We start from the raw sequence: 22,089 nt of genomic DNA on the forward strand, positions 1-22,089 counted from the left end.
ATATTCAGCTATATTGGTGTAAATGTTGATTCATACTTTAACCTTGTAGTCGTCACACCTACGAACTTAAAGTATGCATCATACCACCTAACAGTCCCATTTTACCAGGACTGTTTCACAATGGCACATTATACATGTGTTGCAGTCAACAGCATTTAGCATGACTTAGGTTATGATTTGCATTGTTTTTTTTTTTTAATTCTTTATTTTTAAAATGTTAGTTTATACTGGGGTTAGGGTACAGAAGAAAACGTGGGAGTGGGGTAGGTGTTACAGAGTTCATAGACCTTAGTTATGCCGTTTGTAACATATAAAACATTTTGATAACATTTCTTTCCTTTCTTTTTTTTTTTATATAGATTTTTATTTTTCAGTTTCAGTTTGTCATCGGGGGGGGGGGGGGGGGGGGGGTGGATACAGAAATAAGAACTGTGTAGTGATCCAAAAGCACATCTCACATGCCAAGCAACATTAATAATATGATATTGTGCCATAAAATGGCGCTCATACAACAGTAAATGGTTTAAAAGGAAAACTGTTGCGATTTTTGATTATTTCTAAAAATTAAAGCTTATATGTGATATAGCCTTGCTTTTTTTTCTGTAATGAATTTTTACAAGTTAATAACTATTTTTAGTGCATCTCCGGCCTTACCCTAGCTCCATGGAGGCAGCCATATTCAGCCATCTTTGGTCACAAACACCAATACTATGCTAAGACCATGAAGCACTCCAGAATACATTTTGGAGATGAGTGGCCCTTGTGCATGATATCAGGAGTCAAGAATGCACATTAGATCTTTATTACCTGTCTGTTTATTTTTTGGATAGGCGATGATTCCAAAGAAAGAGGACTTAAAATGGCCACCCCCAGGTAGTGAGGGTAAGCAAAGTAGATGTATTAATTATCTGCATTAGAAAATAATACACATTGGTTATAATACATATAATCTTTTATTTTAAATCATAATTATTATTGTTTTGTTTTCCTGTGCGTGCCCATTGAGAAAAGACAGCAGTAGCCAGTTTTCCTGAATTTGAAAGTTGTGAGGTACACATTTAGAGTGAAACACTTGTGCTTACAGTTACATAACTAGGAGTACAAATTGAACCGTTGCTAGTCTCTAGACCGCTGCTAGTCTTTAGACCGTTACTAGTCTGCGGTTGCTTTTCTTTTACTTTGTCAGTTTGATATTCGGTCTCTTCAGACACAAACATGAGGGCTTCACACGACTCTCCACCTTCCTCAGTGGGCTGTTGAGGTAGATGTAATGTACTATGGAACGGTTTGTTCAAGAACTGAAAAAATAAAATAAAATACAAAGATAATATCAGCTATTGTACAAATCGTGAATCTTCAGGCAGACAGCAGTGGTCAGTAAAGGAAATGACTAATTTATAGTTGGATTTCACATTTTAAGGCCAAATTAGCCAAGTTGTTGGATGACTAATTGACCAAGAACATGGGGTAATAGGAAGGCCAGTTTAGTTGTTTTGATCTCAATATTTGAAATCCACTTTGAATGGCCAAGAAATCGTCCTTTAGTAAGTAATCTTGTGAGAAACTTCAGAAATACATAGTCTGTGGGGTTGCCTACATATACATGTGATTAAAGGACCACTATAGGCACCCAGACCACTTCAGCTTAATGAAGTGGTCTGGGTGCCAGGTCCATCTAGGATTGACAGCTGCTAGAGGCGCTTCCGCACTTCTCACTGTGATTTTCACAGTGAGAAGATGCCAGCGTCCATAGGAAAGCATTGAGAATGCTTTCCTATGGACTGGCTGAATGCGCGTGCGGCTCTTGCCGCGCATGCACATTCAGCTGATGACGGTGAAAAGGAGGCAGAGAGTTCCCCGCGCAGAGTTGGAGCCCGGCGGGGGGAAAAGGTAAGGGATTAACCCCTTCCACCCCCTAGAGCCCGGCGGAGGGGGACCCGGCAAGAGGGGGACCCACAGGGTGGGGGGGACCTAGAGACCATATAGTGCCAGGCAAACGAGTATGTTTTCCTGGCACTATAGTGGTCCTTTAACGTACTAGTTCCATACAAATACATGTGATGAACATACTAGTTCCATACATATTCATGTGATGAACGTACTAGTTTCTATACATGTGATGAACGTACTAGTTCCATACATTAACTTGAGATGAATGTACGCAAAAAAATTGACATCTTGTCTAATAATAGCACATCGCTTTTATGAGCAGAATGAAGTACAAACCTCTTTTAGATGTTGTGGGAAGGAATATGAAGGAAAATACACAAAACGTGCTTGCTGGTATACATAGTGTCCCAGATAAAATAGCGCGCTAACTACAGCAATAACCAAGAACATGGGTAATAAGAAGGCCAGGACAAGCATCCACACGGGGATTTTACCTGGAATATAAAATATAAAATATATCTCATCATCGGCAGAAAGTGGAAACATGGTTATTATACTGGCATGTCCTTTACAGTTGGAGTAGGGAGAATTTCACAACTTATTTTTTTTCCCTTAATGTTTATTTTCATATTATGATATTTTTCCATTAATTTCTATTTTTACATTCTGATATGGTTCCATTAATATTGTTAATATTCAGATGGCTTTCTTTACTAGATTTTAACTTCTTTTTTTGTTTACAAAATATCAGCTCAGTATTAGAGGGTACGTACTAAAGTGTTTTTATTACGCTCCCTTCACAGTGTCTCCATTGTACTAAGGAAGGAAGATCTAAAACAGTAAACAATGTATTGCTGAGAGTCGACTACAGCCTTACTAATAATATATGCCGCCTGTTCAAATAAGATTGTATAGGAGCCCATCCTTTTGTTAAGTACCATTGTTCCAATGATTAGACTATCTGTCTGAGTATGCCCCTATCAATTTGAATCTTGCTGCTATGACATTAGTACTTATTCTATAGATACTATACCAGGGGTCAGCAATTTATAGCACATGCAGTGCCTTTACATGGCACACAAGGCTGCCAGATTCAAACAGGCTGAGTAGATATGAGGACCTTCACCAGGGCTGGACTAACAGAGAACCCAGTAGGACTTCTTCAGATATCTGCTTGCGTTTAATTGCAAAAGGAGCAAATCACACATGGAAACGCTGGGAGGAAGTGATCTCAAAAGGGTTTGTATAGGAGAAACCGTGCAAAGGGGGGGGAAACCCTTGCCCTGTACTTGGTAAGCCTGGTCCCCAATGTCACAGGCATCCCCCACTGTTAAGCAAAAATGAGGTTGGCTAAAATAACAGCAATGTTAATGTGTGGGTGTAGTGGTATGTGAGTTTAGCAGTGTGATTGTGTGTGTCTTGCAGTTTGTGTCTAACACTAACAGTGTGATGTTGTGTGTGTAACAATATGTGTGAGTCTAGCAGTGTGCATGGCAATGTGTAACTCTGTGTCTTGGCAGTGTATTGGATTGTGTGCGTCTGGCTGTGTGTTTTGTGGTGTACATTTGTCTGGCAGTCAGGGCTGGTGCAAGGATTTTTGCCGCCCTAGGCAAAACATTTTTTGCCGCCCCCCCATATGTCCTGCCCACCATGTGACATCACAATGCCCCGCCCATATGCTCTGCCATATGGGCCAACGCCAGTCTTCACAAAGGGTCTTTTATCTGAAAAGACAGTGTGTTTACATTAAAAAGCCTACAGGCACAGGCTATAGACACCAGAACCACTACATTATGCTGTAGTGCTTCTGGTGACTATAGTATCCATTTAATGTGAGGTAAATTAGAAATTAGTGCCACTAATAATATATTGGATTGCCTACTTACCACCAGATGAGGACAAGAGGCTGATGATGGGCTCAGTCTGGCTCCACAGGTCTGGTGTAGAAGAGGCTCTCTGGAGACTGTTTTTAACAGTGCTCACAACAATTAACGAACAGGAAGCAGCTCCATTTTTTAGGGCCCCTTACACAGCTCAAGGTCTGGGCCCCCAGGGGGCATACGCCTACAATGCCCACCCATAAATCCACCTACATGGCCCATCCATGAGTTGGGGATGTTTTATGTGTGCAATTTGTGTAAGGGATGTAGTGTGTTTATAGGGGATGTAGTGTGTGTTTGCGTGTAAGGAATGCATTGTATGTTTCTGTGTGTGTGTGTAAGGGGTGCAAGGTTTGTTTCTGTGTATGTAATTTAATGCAGTGTGTGTCTGTAAGGGGGGCATTAATTATGTAAGAGAACGTAAGGGATGCATTGTGTGTTTCGGGTGTGTCTGTGTGTGAGTAGGAATGCATTGTATGTTTCTGTGTGTGTGTGGGGGGGGGGATGCATTGTGTATGTGTGTAGTGTAAAAGAGAGGGTTTGTGGGGTAGGATAGGGACTGAGAGGGGAACAGCTCTTTATTTTTATTTTATTTTAAATTCATAGTGCTCTCCCCTCCGGTCAATTATTGATTTCCCCCTCCCTTCTGTCCCTCTGTGTTCTCCCCTTCTGTCACTTAGTGCTCTCCCTTGGCCCCCTGTCCCCCTGCAGTCCCCCCTTGGTGGTCTTCTCACTCCCCCCCTCCCCCCTTAGTGGTCCTCCCTCTCCCAAACCCGTAGTAAACCTTCCCCTACTCCCCCCACCCCCTTAGTGGTAATCTCCCCCCCTTAGTGGTCCTTACCCTCCTCCCCTCTCCTTAGTAGTCCTCCCTCCTTACCCCCCTTTGATGGTCCTTCCCCCCCTTAGTGGTCCTCCCTCTCCCAAACCCCTAGTGGACCTCCCCTCCTCCTCCCTCAGTGGTCCTTACCTCCCCACCCCCGTTCCCCCTGTGTTCCTTCATCCCCCTCCCCCAGTGGTCCTGACTCACGCCTCCCCAAGTGGTCCTTACTTCCCCCTCCCCTCCCCTAGTGGTCCTTACACTCCCCTCCCCTAGTGGTACTTGCTCCCCCCTCCCCTCCCCTACTGGTCCTTACCTTCCCATCCCCTAGTGGTCCTTACTCCTCCCTCCCCTCCCCTAGTGGTGCTTACCCTCCCCTCCCCTAGTGGTCCTTACCCCCCCCCTCGTGCCTCGTGGTCCTTATCCCCCCTCCCTCCCCTAGTGGTCCTTATCCACCCCTCCCTCCCATAGTGGTCCTTATCCCCCCTCCCTCCCATAGTGGTCCTTATCCCCCCCTCCCTCCCATAGTGGTCCTTATCCCCCCTCCCTCCCCTAGTGGTCCTTATCCCCCCCTCCCTCCCATAGTGGTCCTTATCACCCCCCCTCCCATAGTGGTCCTTATCCCCCCTCCCTCCCATAGTGGTCCTTATCACCCCCCTCCCTCCCATAGTGGTCCTTATCCCCCCTCCCTCCCCTGGTGGTCCTTATCCCCCCCCTCCCCTGGTGGTCCTTCCCCCCCCCTCCCTCCCATGGTGGTCCTTACTCCCTCCCTCCCTCCCATGGTGGTCCTTACCCCCTCCCTCCCTCCCATGGTGGTCCTTACCCCCTCCCATGGTGGTCCTTACCACCCCTCCCATGGTGGTCCTTACCCCCTCCCTCCCATGGTGGTCCTTACACCCCCCCCGCACCACCCCTCCTATGGTGGTCCTTACCCTCCCCTCTGCCCATGTAGCGTGGCCGGGCGGCGCGGAACGCGGGACAGGAACCTCTGTTTCCTGTACCCGGCCGCCGGCGGAATGACAGGAAGTGCTCACAGTGAGCACTTCCTGTCATTCCGCCGGCGGCCGGGTACAGGAAACAGAGGTTCCTGTCCCGCGTTCCGCGCCGCCCGGCCACGCTACATGGAGAGACCGGCAGGAGGGAGCGCTCTGCGCTTCCCTCCTGCCGGTCACTCAAACCCGGCCGCCCTCACACAGCAGTGCTGCGCCGCCTGGGGCTTGTTAAAGCGCTCAGGCGGCGCAGCATGAGGAGCCACACCGGGCACAGGGATCCGGCGCCCCCTGGTAAGTTGCGCCCTAGGCGGCTGCCTAGGTCGCCTTACAGGTGGCGCCGGCCCTGCTGGCAGTGTATATTGAAATGTGTCTGTGTATGTATTCAATAAGTGTGGCTAGAATATGTTTCTATGTGTGTCTCTGATAGTCATTGTCTGTGATTCTGTGTAAGCGATGCAAATACACAGATACATGCAACATACAGGAGACATGCAAACACACACAGCTTCACAACCCCACAAACACAGCATCACTGATAGCCCCCACACACACACAACATCGCACACCATATGACATATAACCCACACATATAACCCACACACACAATCACGCAAGCAGCCCCTTATACACAACCCACATTAACACACATACCATGATACACAGCCTACATACATACATAACACACAACCACAAGCTGGTTATACACATACACATTATAACATAGCCCACATAGCAACCGCAGCATCCGTACATAACACAAGCAGCAAACAGTAAATAAAACAAGTTAAAAAAACAAGTTAATACAAAAAAGAAAAAAAGAAAAATAGAACCGGCACACCAAATAACTTCAGAGTCTTGTTTTGGCACAGTGCTGTTAACCGGGTGTCTACCCCTGCGCCATACAATAGATTGGTATAGCTTACCCACCCCTTTGCCGTTCACCTTCCTTCCTATCATTCCCTTGTGTCTTCCAGACACTCCTTGACCAATCCCCCTATGTTTTTAACATCCTCCTTGAGGTCTCTGAGCCTATGGTTGTGCCTTTCTTGCTAAACAGATTTACAGGTTTACTCACCATCATCTGTTGTTTTCTCACAAATCACGGGGCTAAACTGCCCAAGATTGTCAAACTCCTTAGCGTACACCTGGACTTTGATGCAGTAGGTGGTCCATGTTTCTAAATCTGGTAATGTTTCATAGTTTTGAGAGGTCTCAATGATTTTACCCTGAAAATTAACATTTAAAATAAAGAATATACAGATGCATAATAAAGCAATATTGCATAGAGCTCCAAAAGTTATATGTACCTCCCTTTACTGTAATGTAACCTCCCTCTACATTACAGTGACATACAGTAAATGCAGGAGTTAAAAAGTGTGTGTACATCTGTTAGCACTATATAAATAAAATGTACTCATACTGTATAGCTGCCACACTCACTTTACCTCCCTTTACCCTAATGTAACATGTAAAGTGCTACGTACACCTGTCAGCGCTATATAAATAAAATATACATACACTGTATACCTACTGCATTCACTGTACCTCCCTTTACCCTAACGTAACATGTAAAGTGCTACGTACACCTGTCAGCGCTATATAAATAAAATATACATACACTGTATACCTACTGCATTCACTGTACCTCCCTTTACCCTAACGTAACATGTAAAGTGCTACGTACACCTGTCAGCGCTATATAAATAAAATATACATACACTGTATACCTAGTGCACTTACTGTAACTCCTACTGTAATGTAACATGTAAAGTGCTACGTACACCTGTCAGCGCTATATAAATAAAATATACATACACTGTATACCTAGTGCACTTACTGTAACTCCTACTGTAATGTAACATGTAAAGTGCCAAGTACACCTATTAGCGCTATATAAATAAAATATACATACACTGTATACCAACTGCACCTACTGTACTTTCCTATATTGTTATGTAACCTGTTAAGTGTTGAATTCCCCTTTAAATGCTCTATAAATAAAAGATATATACACTGTATACCGAATTCACTTTACGTACCTCTCTCTACTGTAATATAATGTGTACAGTGCTAAGTACACCTGTTAGTGCTGTATGAATAAAATATATATACACTGTATACCCAATGCACTTACTGTACCTCTCTCTACTGTAATATAATGTGTACAGTGCCAAATACACCTGTTAGTGCTCTATAAATAAAAGATATATACACTGCATACTGTAGATTATTTTTTCCAAATGGAGGAGGATAGATAAGTTCTAGAGCAAACATGTCACGCTAACACCCACATAACAAAGAGTTCTAGAATATTGTGTCATTTTGGTAATGTGGCTCCTGTGACCACGTGCATTTTTGGCAAAGTTACTTACATCAGAGTTGGTATTTTCTTTCCAGTAGACCAATTTATACAGCAAATAACCATATTTGTCCTTCACGGAGCTGCCATCAGACTCCTCGTTTGGACCCCAGAAACTGACATCGAGAGTCCCTGCCCTTGGGGTGACTTTTACGGCAGGAGGCCCCAGGATAGCTGCACGCACAAAACCAACACCACATTATGTTATTAACAAATAGTAATTGAATATTTTACTCTATATCCTACAACCTCTGTTTTCATAGTCTTTAACGTATGTTAATTTCCGTATTAGTTACCGTTAAAGAATAGAAAAATCACGACATGTGTACCCAGGATTTGTACTTTCAAGAGGCCCGTCCAACTAATTTATCAATTTTATTTTGATTTATTTAATTTTAATTGGGTGTATTTTCTTGTTTATAAAATATTTTAACAGGAAGGAGAGCAAATACAAATACTCTGTAACACCCATGCTATAAACCACACACACAGTACAATTATAGATACATTACTACGCATACACTATAAAACATATACAGTATTTATAGAAACATTATTACGCATATAATATGAGACACATACAGTATTTATAGATACATTATTACACATACACTATGAGATACATACAGTATTTATAGATACAGGAGGTTTGCCTTGACGTGGCAGGTGAGCCTACACTTTAATTGCCATTGCCGAGATGCTAAAACCCTCCTGTTATGTACATGATACTAGAGCAGTTACTTGTCATTATTAGAGGTGTTTAATAATTCTTAAAATGTTAAAACTGTTGTTTTGATTAACAAAAGGTACTTACTTTGTTTGTAGGGATCAAATGTTATATTGGACCAGTCCGATACACTGGGATATAACTCAGCTCTCACACGTAGTTTAGATTCATACGTAACCAGTGAAAAATCACACTCTGGGGTATTTGTTATACACACAGTCCTAAAGTCCTCAGGTTCTAAGAAATACCTGAAAAGCATAGAAATCCAATGTATTCATTTGTTTGTTAATGTAATCAGTCACAGCTTTGTTTATAAGCAACACACTGATCTTTTCTGACCCATTATTTTGTTAATGGATTATACAAGAGTGTAATGCGGATAATATATCACTCAGAGCTGCTTGATTGACAGGTCTAAGCTACTGTCAGAGCTAAGAGCAGGCAATACATGCTCTATGTACAATCACCCTGGTAAAGTAGTCATGGTACCTACAGTGACACTTCATTTACACTTTATAGAACAAAGTGTAAATGAATATTGATATTTAGTATGGAGACACAATCTGACATTTTTCTATATCTGTGAGCCTCCATGCCTAAACTGTTGCCAGTGACGAATGCTACCTACATTAAGAAACTCAGCTTTACAGGAAATAGAGTTTGAAGTTCTGTCAGTGTGGCTGCCTCAAATAGTGACACTTGTCATGGTGTCCCATCACAAAAATATGGTGTATAGTCTCCAGAACAACTACCGCTAAATGTATTTGTTCAGGTGAGTATAGTCAGACCCTGCAGGCTTTTAGCTGCAAACACTGTCTTTTCAGAAAAAAGGCTGTGTTTACATTACAGCCTAGGGACACCTCCACTGGCCATTCCTCAGGTGGCTACTAGAGGTGGAGACATTCAGTGTCTCCACCCTCTGTATGGAGACACCGTAACACCGTAGGTGTGCACTGCTCATTACATAATTACATAAAAAAATACAATCTGATCTTTACTTAAAACAGTAATCTAAAAAAATAGGTTTTACTCTAGTGACAACCAGGTGTTTACAGAGATTGTCATGTTTTTTCTTTTCCTTCCAGAACATATCATGCAAACCAAAACTCATGGACCTAAAAAGCACACTGAGGAGACAGTGTTGTCCTGCATTAGGACATGTTTGGGCACACGCCTTGAGCACACCTATTGTTTAAATATTTCTTCTACCTGAAATGCAATTTAATTTATTACGATGGTTGGGCAGAATAAGACCTACAGGCTGTATTCCATTGTGTACGTATATTTCACGTTTTCAACAGTGTCGGGCATGCTCCATCGTAATATGTTCTTGAAATTTAAGGACTCCACAGTTACATTGATGGGCTTGGGTACTTTTCCAGATGCTGCAATGTAAAAAATATCAGATTTATTGTCTGGCATAATTTTTGGGCATACAATTAGTGCCATAAAAAAATAGCACATATATTTAAGAGATTGAGGTGAAGGTAACAAAGAAAAAATGCATCAAACAGTTATAAGACATTATGAAATAGCTACAAAAACACAGCATTAAGGAAGAAAGCATTGGTATATCCCAAGCTTTAGGTTCAGTGTTTTGAGTTACGGAGGACTATAGGTAGTAGGCAGGCACCTGCCTTACTGGACAGTAACATCCATCATTCGCAGCCAGGTAATGTCTGGCTGAAAGTGATATGAAATACACAGGGCCGGATTAAGAGCACAGTGGGCCTGGTGTTGACAATTATGATGGGCCTATTTATGGAATCTTACCGACCAAAAACACTAAAACAGTCATACCTCCCAAGCGTCATGTATCTGATGGAGATGGTGCTGGAGGGAAACTCATAGGATGCAGCTATAAGAAAAGACATACTCTATGATAATCTCTCTCTAACTTATGCTTTCATCTTTCAAGTAAATCCATAACCCCTAACAGCAGTGTCCAGTGAAGCAGGAAGTCAATGGGTGGGGTAAAAGGGTGTGCCACTGGCGCGAATCACGTTACCAGACCCGCCAAAAGGGGGTGAACATGCCCAAAAAGGGGGCATGTTTGTCCAAAGAATTGGAAAGTCAGCCTGGCATGAATGCATGTCAGGCTGCCTGCCAATCCTGCAGGATGTCCAACTAAGGGCATACTATGCAGGCAGCACCCTGAGCTTGACATAAATGCGTCTAATGATGCACTCACTCCATGCTTTCTAAGGACTGTACCCTAGCACTTGCTGGTCCACTTGTCTCCTTACCTTCTTACTAGCAGGCAGACGTTCATGGTATATTGTCTGAGACAGAGAAAAGGTGTATGTAGTGAATATAGAAGAAAGGGGACATGCCACAGTGTTAGAGAGACCAACGTCTGCATTACCTAAACTAATTTTATTGTCAGCCAGTCCACACAAGTTTTGTTCCCATACATCCCTCTTAAGCTTCCAAACTTAAAGGGACACTATAGTCACCAGAACAACTACAGCTTATTGTATTTGTTCTGGTAAGTAGAATCATTCCATTCAGGCTTTTTGCAGTAAACACTGTCTCTTTTCAGAGAAAATAACTCCACTGGCCGCTCCTTAGATGGCTGCTAGAGGTGCTTCCTGGGGCAGTACTGCCTAGTGTGCAGCACTGCCATTCAGTGTCTCCACCCTCTGCATGCAGACACTGAACTTTCCTCATAGAGATGCATTGATTCAATGTATCTTTATGAGGAGATGTTGATTGGCCAGGGCTATGTTGGACTTGTGCTGGCTCTGCCCCTGATCTGCCTAGTTGAGTCTCAGACAATCCTATGGGGAAGTATTGTAATTTGCTCAGACCACCACTTCTGATGATGTCAGCAGACAGTCAGTTCAGAGGCAGAGCCAGCATCTGTAGACTTGAATACAAGTAATATTTTGCTATATTTAGGGAGGCAAGAAGGGGCCAGGGTGGTGGTTTTAACAAATTAGGGTCAGAAATACATGATTGTGTTCCTGACCCTATAGTGCTCATTTAAGCAAGAGTATGTGAAGAGTAGTTAAGGTTACGACCTTTCTTGGAAAAAAATACCAGCCTTAATCATTTGTATAATTAATTAGTTATGCGTGACATCACATGATGTAAATCACAAGGAGTGACATCAGAGAAAATTCTGTAAAATCACCAACAAACTACTCACAGTTTGATTCTGCTGTATAGATGGATTGCACCCACTGTCTCCCTGTCTCCCAGTGTCTCAGTCTCGCAAGTCACCCAGTGTCTCAGTGTCCCTATGTATCACAGTGTCATTGTCCCCATGTCGCCCAGTCTCCCAGTGTCTCAGTGTCCCCATTTCTTCCAGTGTCCTAATATCTCAGTGTGTCCCCATGTCACTAGGATACTGGGAACACAGTGAGACATGGGGACACTGAGACATGGGGACACTGAGAAATTTAGGGAAACTGGGAGACATGGGGACACTGAAACATTTTAGGACACTAAGACACTAGGGACACAGAGACATGGGAACACAGACACTGGGAGACTATGGGACACTGGGGACACTGGCTGGGAGACATACACTTGGGGACACTGGTAGACATGGGGACAGTTGTGGACATAGACATGGGGACACTGGGACGTATAGGGACACTGGGAGACATGGGGACACTAGGCACACTGAGAGACATGGGACACAGGCACTGGGAGACCTGGGGACACTAGGGACACTGGCTGGGGGACATGGGGACACTGGGAGACATGAGGACATAGTGTCTCCGTGTCCCAATGTCTCAGTGTCTCCCAATGTCCCTATGTCTCACAGCATCCCCATGTGTCCCAGTGTCTCCATGTGTCTCAGTGTCCCCATGTTTTCCAGTGTCCCCAAGTGTCTCAGTGTTCCCAGGTCTCCCAGTGTCTGTGTCCCCATGTGTCCTAGTGACTCAGTGTCCCCTAGTGTCTGTGTCCCCATGTGTCCTCTAGTGTCTGTGTCCTCTAGTGTCTCAGTGTCCCCATGTTTTCCAGTGTCCCCAAGTGTCTCAGTGTTCCCAGGTCTCCCAGTGTATGTGTCCCCATGTGTCCTAGTGTCTGTGTCCCCTAGTGTATGTGTCCCCATGTGTCCCCTAGGGTCTGTGTCCCCTAGTGTCTCAGTGTCCCCATATGTCCGCTAGTGTCTCAATGTCCCCTAGTGTTTCAGTGTCCCCATGTGTCCCCTAGTGTCTCAGTGTCCCCATGTGTCCCTGCTGCCTTTCCCCCCTCTCTCTATTACCTGAGCTGTAGAGCTGCTGTCTGGACTCTGTGCTGTGTTGCTGCTCCCCCACGGATCAGTGAGTAGTAGAGAAAGGCAGGGATATGCTGTAACTTCCTATCCCTGCCTCTCTCCACACACAGTGACCCCTACTGGCTGGTGCTGGTATTGCAGAGTAATCTCCATTTATTCTGAGAAAAATACCTGCATTTGTATTGCCGTTATTACTGCAATACCGGCATGGCCAGGCAGCTTCAAATACCGGCTGTGCCAGTAAAATACCAGTCTGGTGGCAAACCTAAGAGTAGTGTGTAAAAAAAAAAAAAAAAAAAATTTTTTTTTTTTTTTTTTAAATGGGCCTATTCCATGGGCCTGGGCCTGGAGCTGCAGCTCCATCAGCCCCTATGTTAATCCGGCCCTGGAAATACAGTCCACAGAAAAGCACCTTGCTCAAATGAAACAATCGGAACATAATTTTATAAAGCTTCACATTCCATGGGGTTTTGCCCTAACTTCCACCAGATCTAGTTTCACATAGGGGAAGATGAAATCTGATGAATCTTGCTTCCCTGTTATTGTAAATCCACTGAGCTCCACCATAGTTGTACAGGTCTACCAGTCCCTAAACAAACCCTATATTGGATGAATTGTTGACTCCAGATGTGAGTGGATCTCTGCTGTAGTCTGTAGATGTGAAAATTGGATCTGCAGCACCCTTAGTGACTTTTCCCCACCCACTCTAGCATGCCAGCTTGTTTGAGCAGAATTCTCAACACACCCTCTGTTCCTCTGCATCTAACTCATCTTGTTTCAAATACTTGTTTGTTAGTCCACCTATTGTACAGTGCTGCGGAATTTCTTGGTGCTTATAAATAATAATAATAACCCTTGTCTACTCTCCCCCCCCTGCCCTTTTTTAAATCTTTATTTTTGATGTGCATAGTAATGGTAAAAATAACATTATATTCACTGAAATGTCAGCGAGGAGATAACACATCATATCAAATTAAGTAGATATAGAAATACTACACATTTTTCGGTTTTGTTTTATAAACAAAGAAAGAAAAGAAGAAAGCAGTGCCTGACATAGAGAACATAAGAAAGATAAGTTAGATAGCCAGGAGCACTGAGAGTGAGAAGCAGCCAATAACTGTAGTAGGTGTCTAACAGCTGAACGAAGAGTGGTTACAGTAGGTGTAACGCTGGGACACAAATAGAGAGTCAGTCAATAGAGAGTCACAGCCAATGCCCCATTGGGGCCGCACAGAGACCTGCCCTGGAGGGCTCAATGTCAAGGCTAGTAGAACACTTGAGTGAAGGTGTGTGAAACCAATATGATAGTCTGGCAAGTCCTGATTGGTCTTCAAAGTTCCTCCTGATGGTCTCAAGTCCCAGCATGGTTTGGGGTCCATTGCTCTGCAGTGTTCCGAGAGGTCATATAGCGGTGGTTCCCTGGCAGGTCTCTGGCTACATCGTCACACTATACGGGCCCTTGGAATCCAATCTCCATCTGCCGAAGGACATGACTTAGTGCCGTTCTACCGTTCTTTCTTCTGTTAGTGCTTAATATATCAGCTCCCTTTTTCGCAGTTTCCTCTACTCTTTCATGACTTCCTCTACTCTCACTCTTGAGACCAGTGGTGGTTAAAAAAGGTAGATTCACAACTGTTGCATAACTATAAACCTTGCTTTATCATCCATAAGGCTGTTTAAGCATCATGTAGTTCGGCAAAAGATGGGGATCTGTTTCCAGGCCACCACTGCATCAGACTCTTGTTGGTTTTTTTTTCAATTCCTTTCTTGCACTGTGTGGTCAATGGTGTGCATTGCCAGACTCCTGTCAGGATTACTAGTTGATCCAGCACGCAGAACTGTATCACACCTAGGACTAAAGGTAAAGTCTTACTGGGCCACAGAATGGCCGGACTTAATGTCCCAGAGAATAGTCAGAATACTTGCCAAGGTCGGGGACACAGAATGAGACACAATGAGGGAAAGCCAAAAGTTAGGGATACCAGAATACAGGGAAGTCAAAACGAAGCATAAGTCAATAACCAGAAATAAGCGCTCAGGAACACACTCTCAGACAACCACTAAGGGAAACCACGACAGGGCAACGAGGAAAAGGCAAAAGGAGTTTAAATAAGCCTCCTTCAGATCTGATTGGCCGTACCCGTCCTTTGACCCCAGAACGTGCGTGTGCGTCCTTTACGTGCCGTCACACGCACGCCTACGTCGTCAATACCGTGGGCGGGCGTGGGGTTACAAGTTAATGTGGATCCGCTGCGGCCAGCGTCCACCAACATGCTGCAGGAGTCAGATATATTGACGCATGGCCGCTGAACGGCACTTCCGCGTTTGTTAGGAAGGCAATTACTGTAGATACCGCAAGGTGAGGATCAATATGTTATAACTCCTTCATGGCCGCTCAGCCTTCACCTTCACCGATTCACCAGCTGAACATACCATGTGATCTCTATACCGATAAAACGGAGATTATACCTGTGTATTGACACACCCATTGAATGTACCCTCGCAAAATGTGAACACCTTCCCTTAATAAGTTCTCTATTCTACTTTCACTTCAAAACATTTTCAATAAAAAAATTACTGCCTGTCCCAACACTATATTAATACCATTTGATATTAGACCATTAACGTTTACTACTCACATTGCACCTTAACCCATTCAGGATCAAGAGTTTGGCAAGCCTTATGCTATTAAGACAGGTCACACACTTTGACTGCCATAAAGGGGTTAATCCTACCTGCAACTCTTCCCTTCAAATAAATACTTACTGGGACTTTCCCATATGATACGGTTGCTTATCAACATTTTTTTTTATGAGACACCTATGGCAACGGGAGTGTTTTACCCTTGGCTGTACTTTCCATATACAAAAAGCAAAAACAAAAACAAAACAAAAAAACAGGGACATTCACTGAAAAAAACAGATCATGCTCAAAACCAATAATTAGATTGTGTACAGAGGTCACAGCACGCCATGCAAGCAAGCCACACTTACTTAAACAAGCTTACAGAGAATAACACAGGTGGATTCTTAAAATCAATTTTTAACCTCTTCTTGGGAGAGTCCCAGTCAGGGCCGGATTAACATAGGGGCTGATGGAGCTGCAGCTCCAGGCCCAGGCCCATGGAATAGGCCCATTTAAAAAAAAAAATATATATATATTTTTTTTACACACTACTCTTAGGTTTGCCACCTGACTGGTATTTTACTGGCACAGCCGGTATTTGAGGCTGCCTGGCCGTGCTGGTATTGCATTAATACCAGCAATACAAATGCAGGTATTTTTCGCAGAATAAATGAGAAAATAAATAGATTACTCTGCAATACCAGCACCGGCCAGTAGGGGTCACTGTGTGTGGAGAGAGGCAGGGATAGGAAGTTACAGCATATCTCTGCCTCTGTCTTCTACTCACTGATCCTTGGGGGAGCAGCAACACAGCACAGAGTCCAGACAACAGCTCTACAGCTCAGGTAAGTGAGGGATGTGGGGAAAGGCAGCAGGGACACATGGGGACACAGACACTAGGGGACACTGAGAAACTAGGGAACACGGAGACACTAGGGGACATATGGGAACACTGAGACACTTGGGGACACTGGAAACATGGGGACACTGACACTAGGGGACATATGGGGACACGGAGACACAAGGGGACACATGGGGACACAGACACTAGGGGACACAGACACTGGGAGACCTGGGAACACTGAGACATTTGGGGACACTGGAAAACATGGGGACACTGAGACATTAGGGCACACTGGGACACAGGGGGATGCTGAGACACATGGGGATGCTGTAAGACATAGGGACATCGTCCCCATGTCTCCCAGTGTCCCCCAGCCAGTGTCCCTAGTGTCTGTGTCCCCAAGTCTCCCAGTGTCTGTGTCCCATGTCTCTCAGTGTGCCTAGTGACCCCATGTGTCCCTATATTTCCCAGTGTCCTCACGTCTATGTCCACAACTGTCCCCATGTCTCCCAGTGTCCCCAAGTGTCTGTCTCCCAGCCAGTGTCCCCTAGTCTCCCAGTGTCTGTGTTCCCATGTCTGTGTCCCTAGTGTCTTAGTGTCCCCAAATGTTTTAGTGTCCCCATGTCTCCCAGTATCTGTGTTCCTAGTGTCTCAGTGTGCCTAGTGTCCCCATGTCTCCCAGTGTCCCTATATGTCCCAGTGTCCCCATGTCTATGTCCCAACTGTCCCCATGTTTCCCAGTGTCCCCAAGTGTCTGTCTCCCAGCCAGTGTCCCCTAGTCTCCCAGTGTCTGTGTTCCCATGTCTCTGTGTCCCTAGTGTCTTAGTGTCCCCATGTCTCCCAGTGTCTGTGTCCCTAGTGTCTCAGTGTCCCCATTTCTCCCAGTTTCCCTAAATGTCTCCATGTCCCCCTGTCTCCCAGTTTCCCCGGGGCTCTCAGTGTCCCCATGTCTCTAGTGTCCCCATGTCTCTAGTATCCTAGTGACATGGGGACACACTGAGACATTGGGACACTGGGAGAAATGGGGACACAGACACTGGGCGACATGGGGACACTGACACTGTGATACATAGGGACACTGAGACACTGGGTGACTTTCGAGACTGAGACACAGGGAGACAGGGAGACACTGGGAGCAATCCATCTATACAGCAGAATCAAACTGTGAGTAGTTTGTTGGTGATTTAACAGAATTTTCTCTGATGTCACTCCTTGTGATTTACATCATGTGATGTCACGCTTAACTAATTAATTATACAAATGATTAAGGCTGGTATTTTTTTCCAAGAAAGGTGGCAACCTTAACTACTCTTCACATACTCTTGCTTAAAGGAGCACTATAGGGTCAGGAACACAATCATGTATTTCTGACCCTATTATGTTAAAACCACCACCCTGGCCCCTTCTAGCCTCCCTAAATATACTAAAATATTACTTGTATTCAAGTCTGCAGCTGCTGGCTCTGCCTGTGAACAGACTGTCTGCTGACATCATCAGAAGTGGTGGTCTGAGCAAATTACAATACTTCCCCATAGGATTGGCTGAGACTGTAAACTAGGCAGATCAGGGGCAGAGCCAGCACAAGTCCAACATAGCCCTGGCCAATCAGCATCTCCTCATAAAGATAAATTGAATCAATGCATCTGTATGAGGAAAGTTCAGTGTCTGCATGCAGAGGGTGGAGACACTGAATGGCAGTGCTGCACACCAGGCAGTACTGCCCCAGGAAGTTCCTCTAGCAGCCATCTAAGGAGCGGCCAGTGGGGTTATTATCTCTGAAAAGACAGTGTTTACTGCAAAAGGCCTGAATGGAATGATTCTACTTACCAGAACACATACAATAAGCTGTAGTTGTTCTGGTGACTATTGTGTCCCTTTAAGTTTGGAAGCTTAAGAGGGATGTATGGAAATAAAACTTGTGTGGACGGGCTGACAATAAAATTAGTTTAGGTAATGCAGACGTTGGTCTCTCTAACACTGTGGCATGTCCCCTTTATTCTACACTCACTACATACACCTCTCTGTCTCAGACTATATACCAGGAGCTTCTGCCTGCTAGTAAGAAGGTAACGAGACAAGTGGACCAGCGAGTGCTAGGGGCCAGTCCTTAGAAAGCATGGAGTGAGCGCATAATTAGACGCATTTATGTCAAGCTCAGGGTGCTGCCTGCATAGTATGCCTGCATGATTGGCGGGCAGCCTGACATGCATTCATGCCAGGCTGACCTTCCAATTCTTTGGACAGACATGCCCCCTTTTTGGGCATGTTCTCCCCGTTTGGCAGGTCTGGTCACGTGATTCGCACCAGTGGCACAACCTTTTACCGCGCCCATTGACTTCCTGCTTCACTGGACACTGCTGTTATGGGTTATGTATTTACTTGAAAGATGAAATCATAAATTAGAGAGAGATTAGCATAGTGTGTTTTCTTATAGCTGCATCCTATGAGTTTCCCTCCAGTACCATCTCCATCAGATACATGCTGCTTGGGAGGTATGACTGGTTTAGTGTTTTTGGTTGATAAAATTCTGTAATTAGGCCCATCATAATTGTCAGCACCAGGCCCACTGTCAGTGGTGTATCCTGGTTTTGTGCTGCCCTAGGCAGGACAAAACTCAGGCACCCCCCCGCGCCACCCCCACCCAACCTTTACCCCGTCCCGCATTCTAAATACACACACACACATTCACTGACAGATACGCATACACTCGCTAACAGACACAGACACACTCACACTCAGTAACAGACACACTCACACTCAGTAACAGACACACTCACACTTAGTAACAGACACGCACTAACAGACACGCACTAACAGACACGCACTAACAGACATGCACTAACAGACACGCACTAACAGACACACACTCAGTCACTAGCAGACACAAACTAGCAGACACACACACTCACTAACATACACACACACACACACAGTCAGACACACACACACACACACACACACACACACAGGCAAACACACTAACAGACACACTCACACTCAGTAACAGACACACTCACACTCAGTAACAGACACGCACTAACAGACACACACTCAGTCACTAGCAGACACAAACTAGCAGACACACACACTCACTAACACACACACACTCACAGGCAAACACACTAACAGACACACACACTAATACACACACACACACACACACTCACACTCACTAACAGACACACTCACTAACAGACACACACACACTCACACTCACTAACAGACACACTCACTAACAGACACTCACTAACAGACACACACACACACTCACTAACAGACACACACTCACACTCACTAACAGACACTCACACTCACTCACTCACATTAACACTTTTTTTTTTACTTCAACCCCCCCCCAGCCTCCTTACCTTTGGGAATGCTGGGGGGGGGGGGGCATCTTTTTTCCCTGGTGGTCCAGTGGCTGCTGGGCTGCTGCTGGGCAGTCGGGCGGCGCTCTTGGGCGGCTGGCGAGGGAGCACTCCATCTGAGCTGTCTGCTCAGCTCCCTCGCGCGCCGCACAGTGAGGCTGGGAGGCGGAGCCGGAATATGACGTCATATTCCGGCTCCCAGCCTCACTCTGCGGCGCGCGAGGGAGCTGAGCAGACAGCTCAGAGGAAGTGCTCCCTCGCCAGCTGCCCAAGAGCGCCGCCCGACCGCCCAGCAGCAGCCCGGCATGTCTGTTAGCCGCAAGGTTAACAAGACATTTGCCTTGGGCATTTGGGGGGCGGCTTTTTTTGCCGCCCCCTAGAAAATGCCGCCCAAGGCAAATGCCTTGTTTGCCTCGCGGCTAATACGCCCCTGCCCACTGTGCACTTAATCCGGCCCTGGTCTCAGTACGGCAGGAGATATAATGTACCATGCGAGTAACCTAGTTTAATGGACTGATCTGTTGTAATAGCAAAAGAAATGAGGCTATGGCCTTACTTAAGATTGGCTTAATTTATGATAGGATGATAAGTATGTTAACACCTTAACAATCAAATGTTACGCTCTGCGGTCGTCCATCGTAATCCAGAATTTATACCAGAGGGGAAATTACGGTTTATTTCGTTTTGGCTACTTCATGTGGTCCACCAGCCACTAATCGAGCGTGCCAATACTTGTTAGATTGACACCCGTAAAGTATAGATTATGATATCTTAGACTGTCATTGGTCTTTAAGGGCTCAAATTAGCATTATAGCTAGTTTTATATGGTCCGCGCAGATCTCTGTACACATTGAAATGACTGGTCATTCAGGAGACCGCTTGCAAATTCAGGTGAGCGGTTCCCACAAATGGTTTTATCTACTCGACGTTGGATACACTTTGGCTTGTATAACATACAGCACAGATAGAGTTAATAATTCTCTAATAATAACACAGTATTCTCTTCTAGCAAAAAACATGTCTCAGTACTCACCTGGGAAGAAGACAAATGATAATATTAGTATTACACACCGAAGGGCCATGATCCAACGCTTTTTTGCTCTCCCTTCCAAGGTATCATTACGATACGACAGATTACATATCACATAGAATGACTTCCTTATATGTTATAGATCAGGAAGCTTCATGTTACAGGAAAACAGTGTGTGAGAGGAGGAGCGAATGAAAACAACCCGTCGCTTGGAGTGTAGTGTATGAATAATGATTACAATAGGGGAAGTGACAATGTGCAAACATTTCATGGGGAATTCTCAGAAGTTGTGGAGTTTTAAATTTCATTTGAAAAATGTCAGTAGCCTGTCTGATTTCTGTTCTTGGGAATTTCTGAAGTTAATGTCAGAAAGAAACAGAACTATTTTTACACACACTTGGTAAATAAGTAACGTATTCATATAAATTTAAGGTGTGCACACTTACCGATGCTCCAGTGAAATATCAGAAAAATGTATCTATACATTGTGCGCAGAAATTATAGTAAATGTATTGATTTTAAGAGAAACCTATAAAAAGATGTCTCTAACATCACTTGTCAATCATTTCTAGGCATCAATTTCAGTGACACCTGCGTGACGTGAGAGCAGGAGAACCTTTGTACAGGTGCTGCGCTCGCTTTTCTGTCACAGCAACCAGAGTCGGCCTTTGGGGTGTGTGAGCTGTGTGACCAAACAAGGTGTTGTGACTGCTGTACCAGAGCTAAAGGGGTGCTTTCATTATTTTAGTGGTATCAATCTATCTATCTATCTAAAAACCCTTCCTTTTCATAATTTTTGTTTTTCAGACATCTTTACTAAGTAAAAAATACTTAGTAAATAAAGGAGACTAAAATCTTCCTCCTGCCCCTACCCTTTGTGCCGCGAATAGGGGCATGTGTACTAAATAGCGACTTGCGATTGGTAGGCTTTTGGGGGCTATGACGATAAAGAGAGGGGGAACTAGTGTCCTCCAACCCCCACCCATTGGCTGCAATGGGTGGGGGCTTGGGTTACAATAGTTCCACCAACTTATTGCTTACTGCCCATACCTGCTGCCAATGGGTGTGGGCTTGGGGGTCACTATATCTTCCGTTTATTTTAATAGTCACCACCTGGACACTATGCCACCCCATTTATTTTAATAGACCACCACTGGCAGGTCATGGTCAGTGGCGGCTCTAGACTTTGTGAGGACTTAGGGGAAACTCAAACATGAAGCCCCCACTAACACCCGAAGTGAAAATAAATAGGGGTTCATTGTGTGTGTATAAGGTGCTGTAGTTATATTAAAGGATGGGCTTGCAGCGCTGGATACAGAGAGATAC

The 22,089-nt window shown here is 44.7% G+C and overlaps 1 protein-coding gene across 1 annotated transcript; it reads right to left on the bottom strand.

The window, feature by feature from the left end:
- Positions 1 to 934: 934 nt before the first annotated feature.
- LOC134586849 (interleukin-10 receptor subunit beta-like) lies at positions 935 to 20,937 on the bottom strand. Its single transcript, XM_063442731.1, has 7 exons — positions 20,767 to 20,937; positions 9,924 to 10,050; positions 8,753 to 8,913; positions 7,952 to 8,112; positions 6,655 to 6,805; positions 2,227 to 2,384; positions 935 to 1,298 (listed from the first exon to the last, which is right to left on the bottom strand). Exons 1-7 carry the CDS (start codon positions 20,813 to 20,815, stop codon positions 1,059 to 1,061), a joined length of 1,047 nt encoding a protein of 348 aa, XP_063298801.1. The 5' UTR covers positions 20,816 to 20,937; the 3' UTR covers positions 935 to 1,058.
- Positions 20,938 to 22,089: the final 1,152 nt, after the last annotated feature.

This window comes from Pelobates fuscus, chromosome 1 (assembly GCF_036172605.1).
Source record: "Pelobates fuscus isolate aPelFus1 chromosome 1, aPelFus1.pri, whole genome shotgun sequence".
Taxonomy (NCBI): domain Eukaryota; kingdom Metazoa; phylum Chordata; class Amphibia; order Anura; family Pelobatidae; genus Pelobates; species Pelobates fuscus.

Excerpts from the sequence above, each read along its gene's own strand:
- LOC134586849 (XM_063442731.1), bottom strand. The coding sequence starts at position 20,815 with ATGGCCCTTCGGTGTGTAATACTAATATTATCATTTGTCTTCTTCCCA. Across the intron at positions 10,051-20,766 it reads ATCATTTGTCTTCTTCCCAG|CATCTGGAAAAGTACCCAAG; the intron begins GTGAGTACTGAG and ends TTTACATTGCAG. Across the intron at positions 2,385-6,654 it reads TGAGAAAACAACAGATGATG|GTAAAATCCCCGTGTGGATG; the intron begins GTGAGTAAACCT and ends TTTATATTCCAG.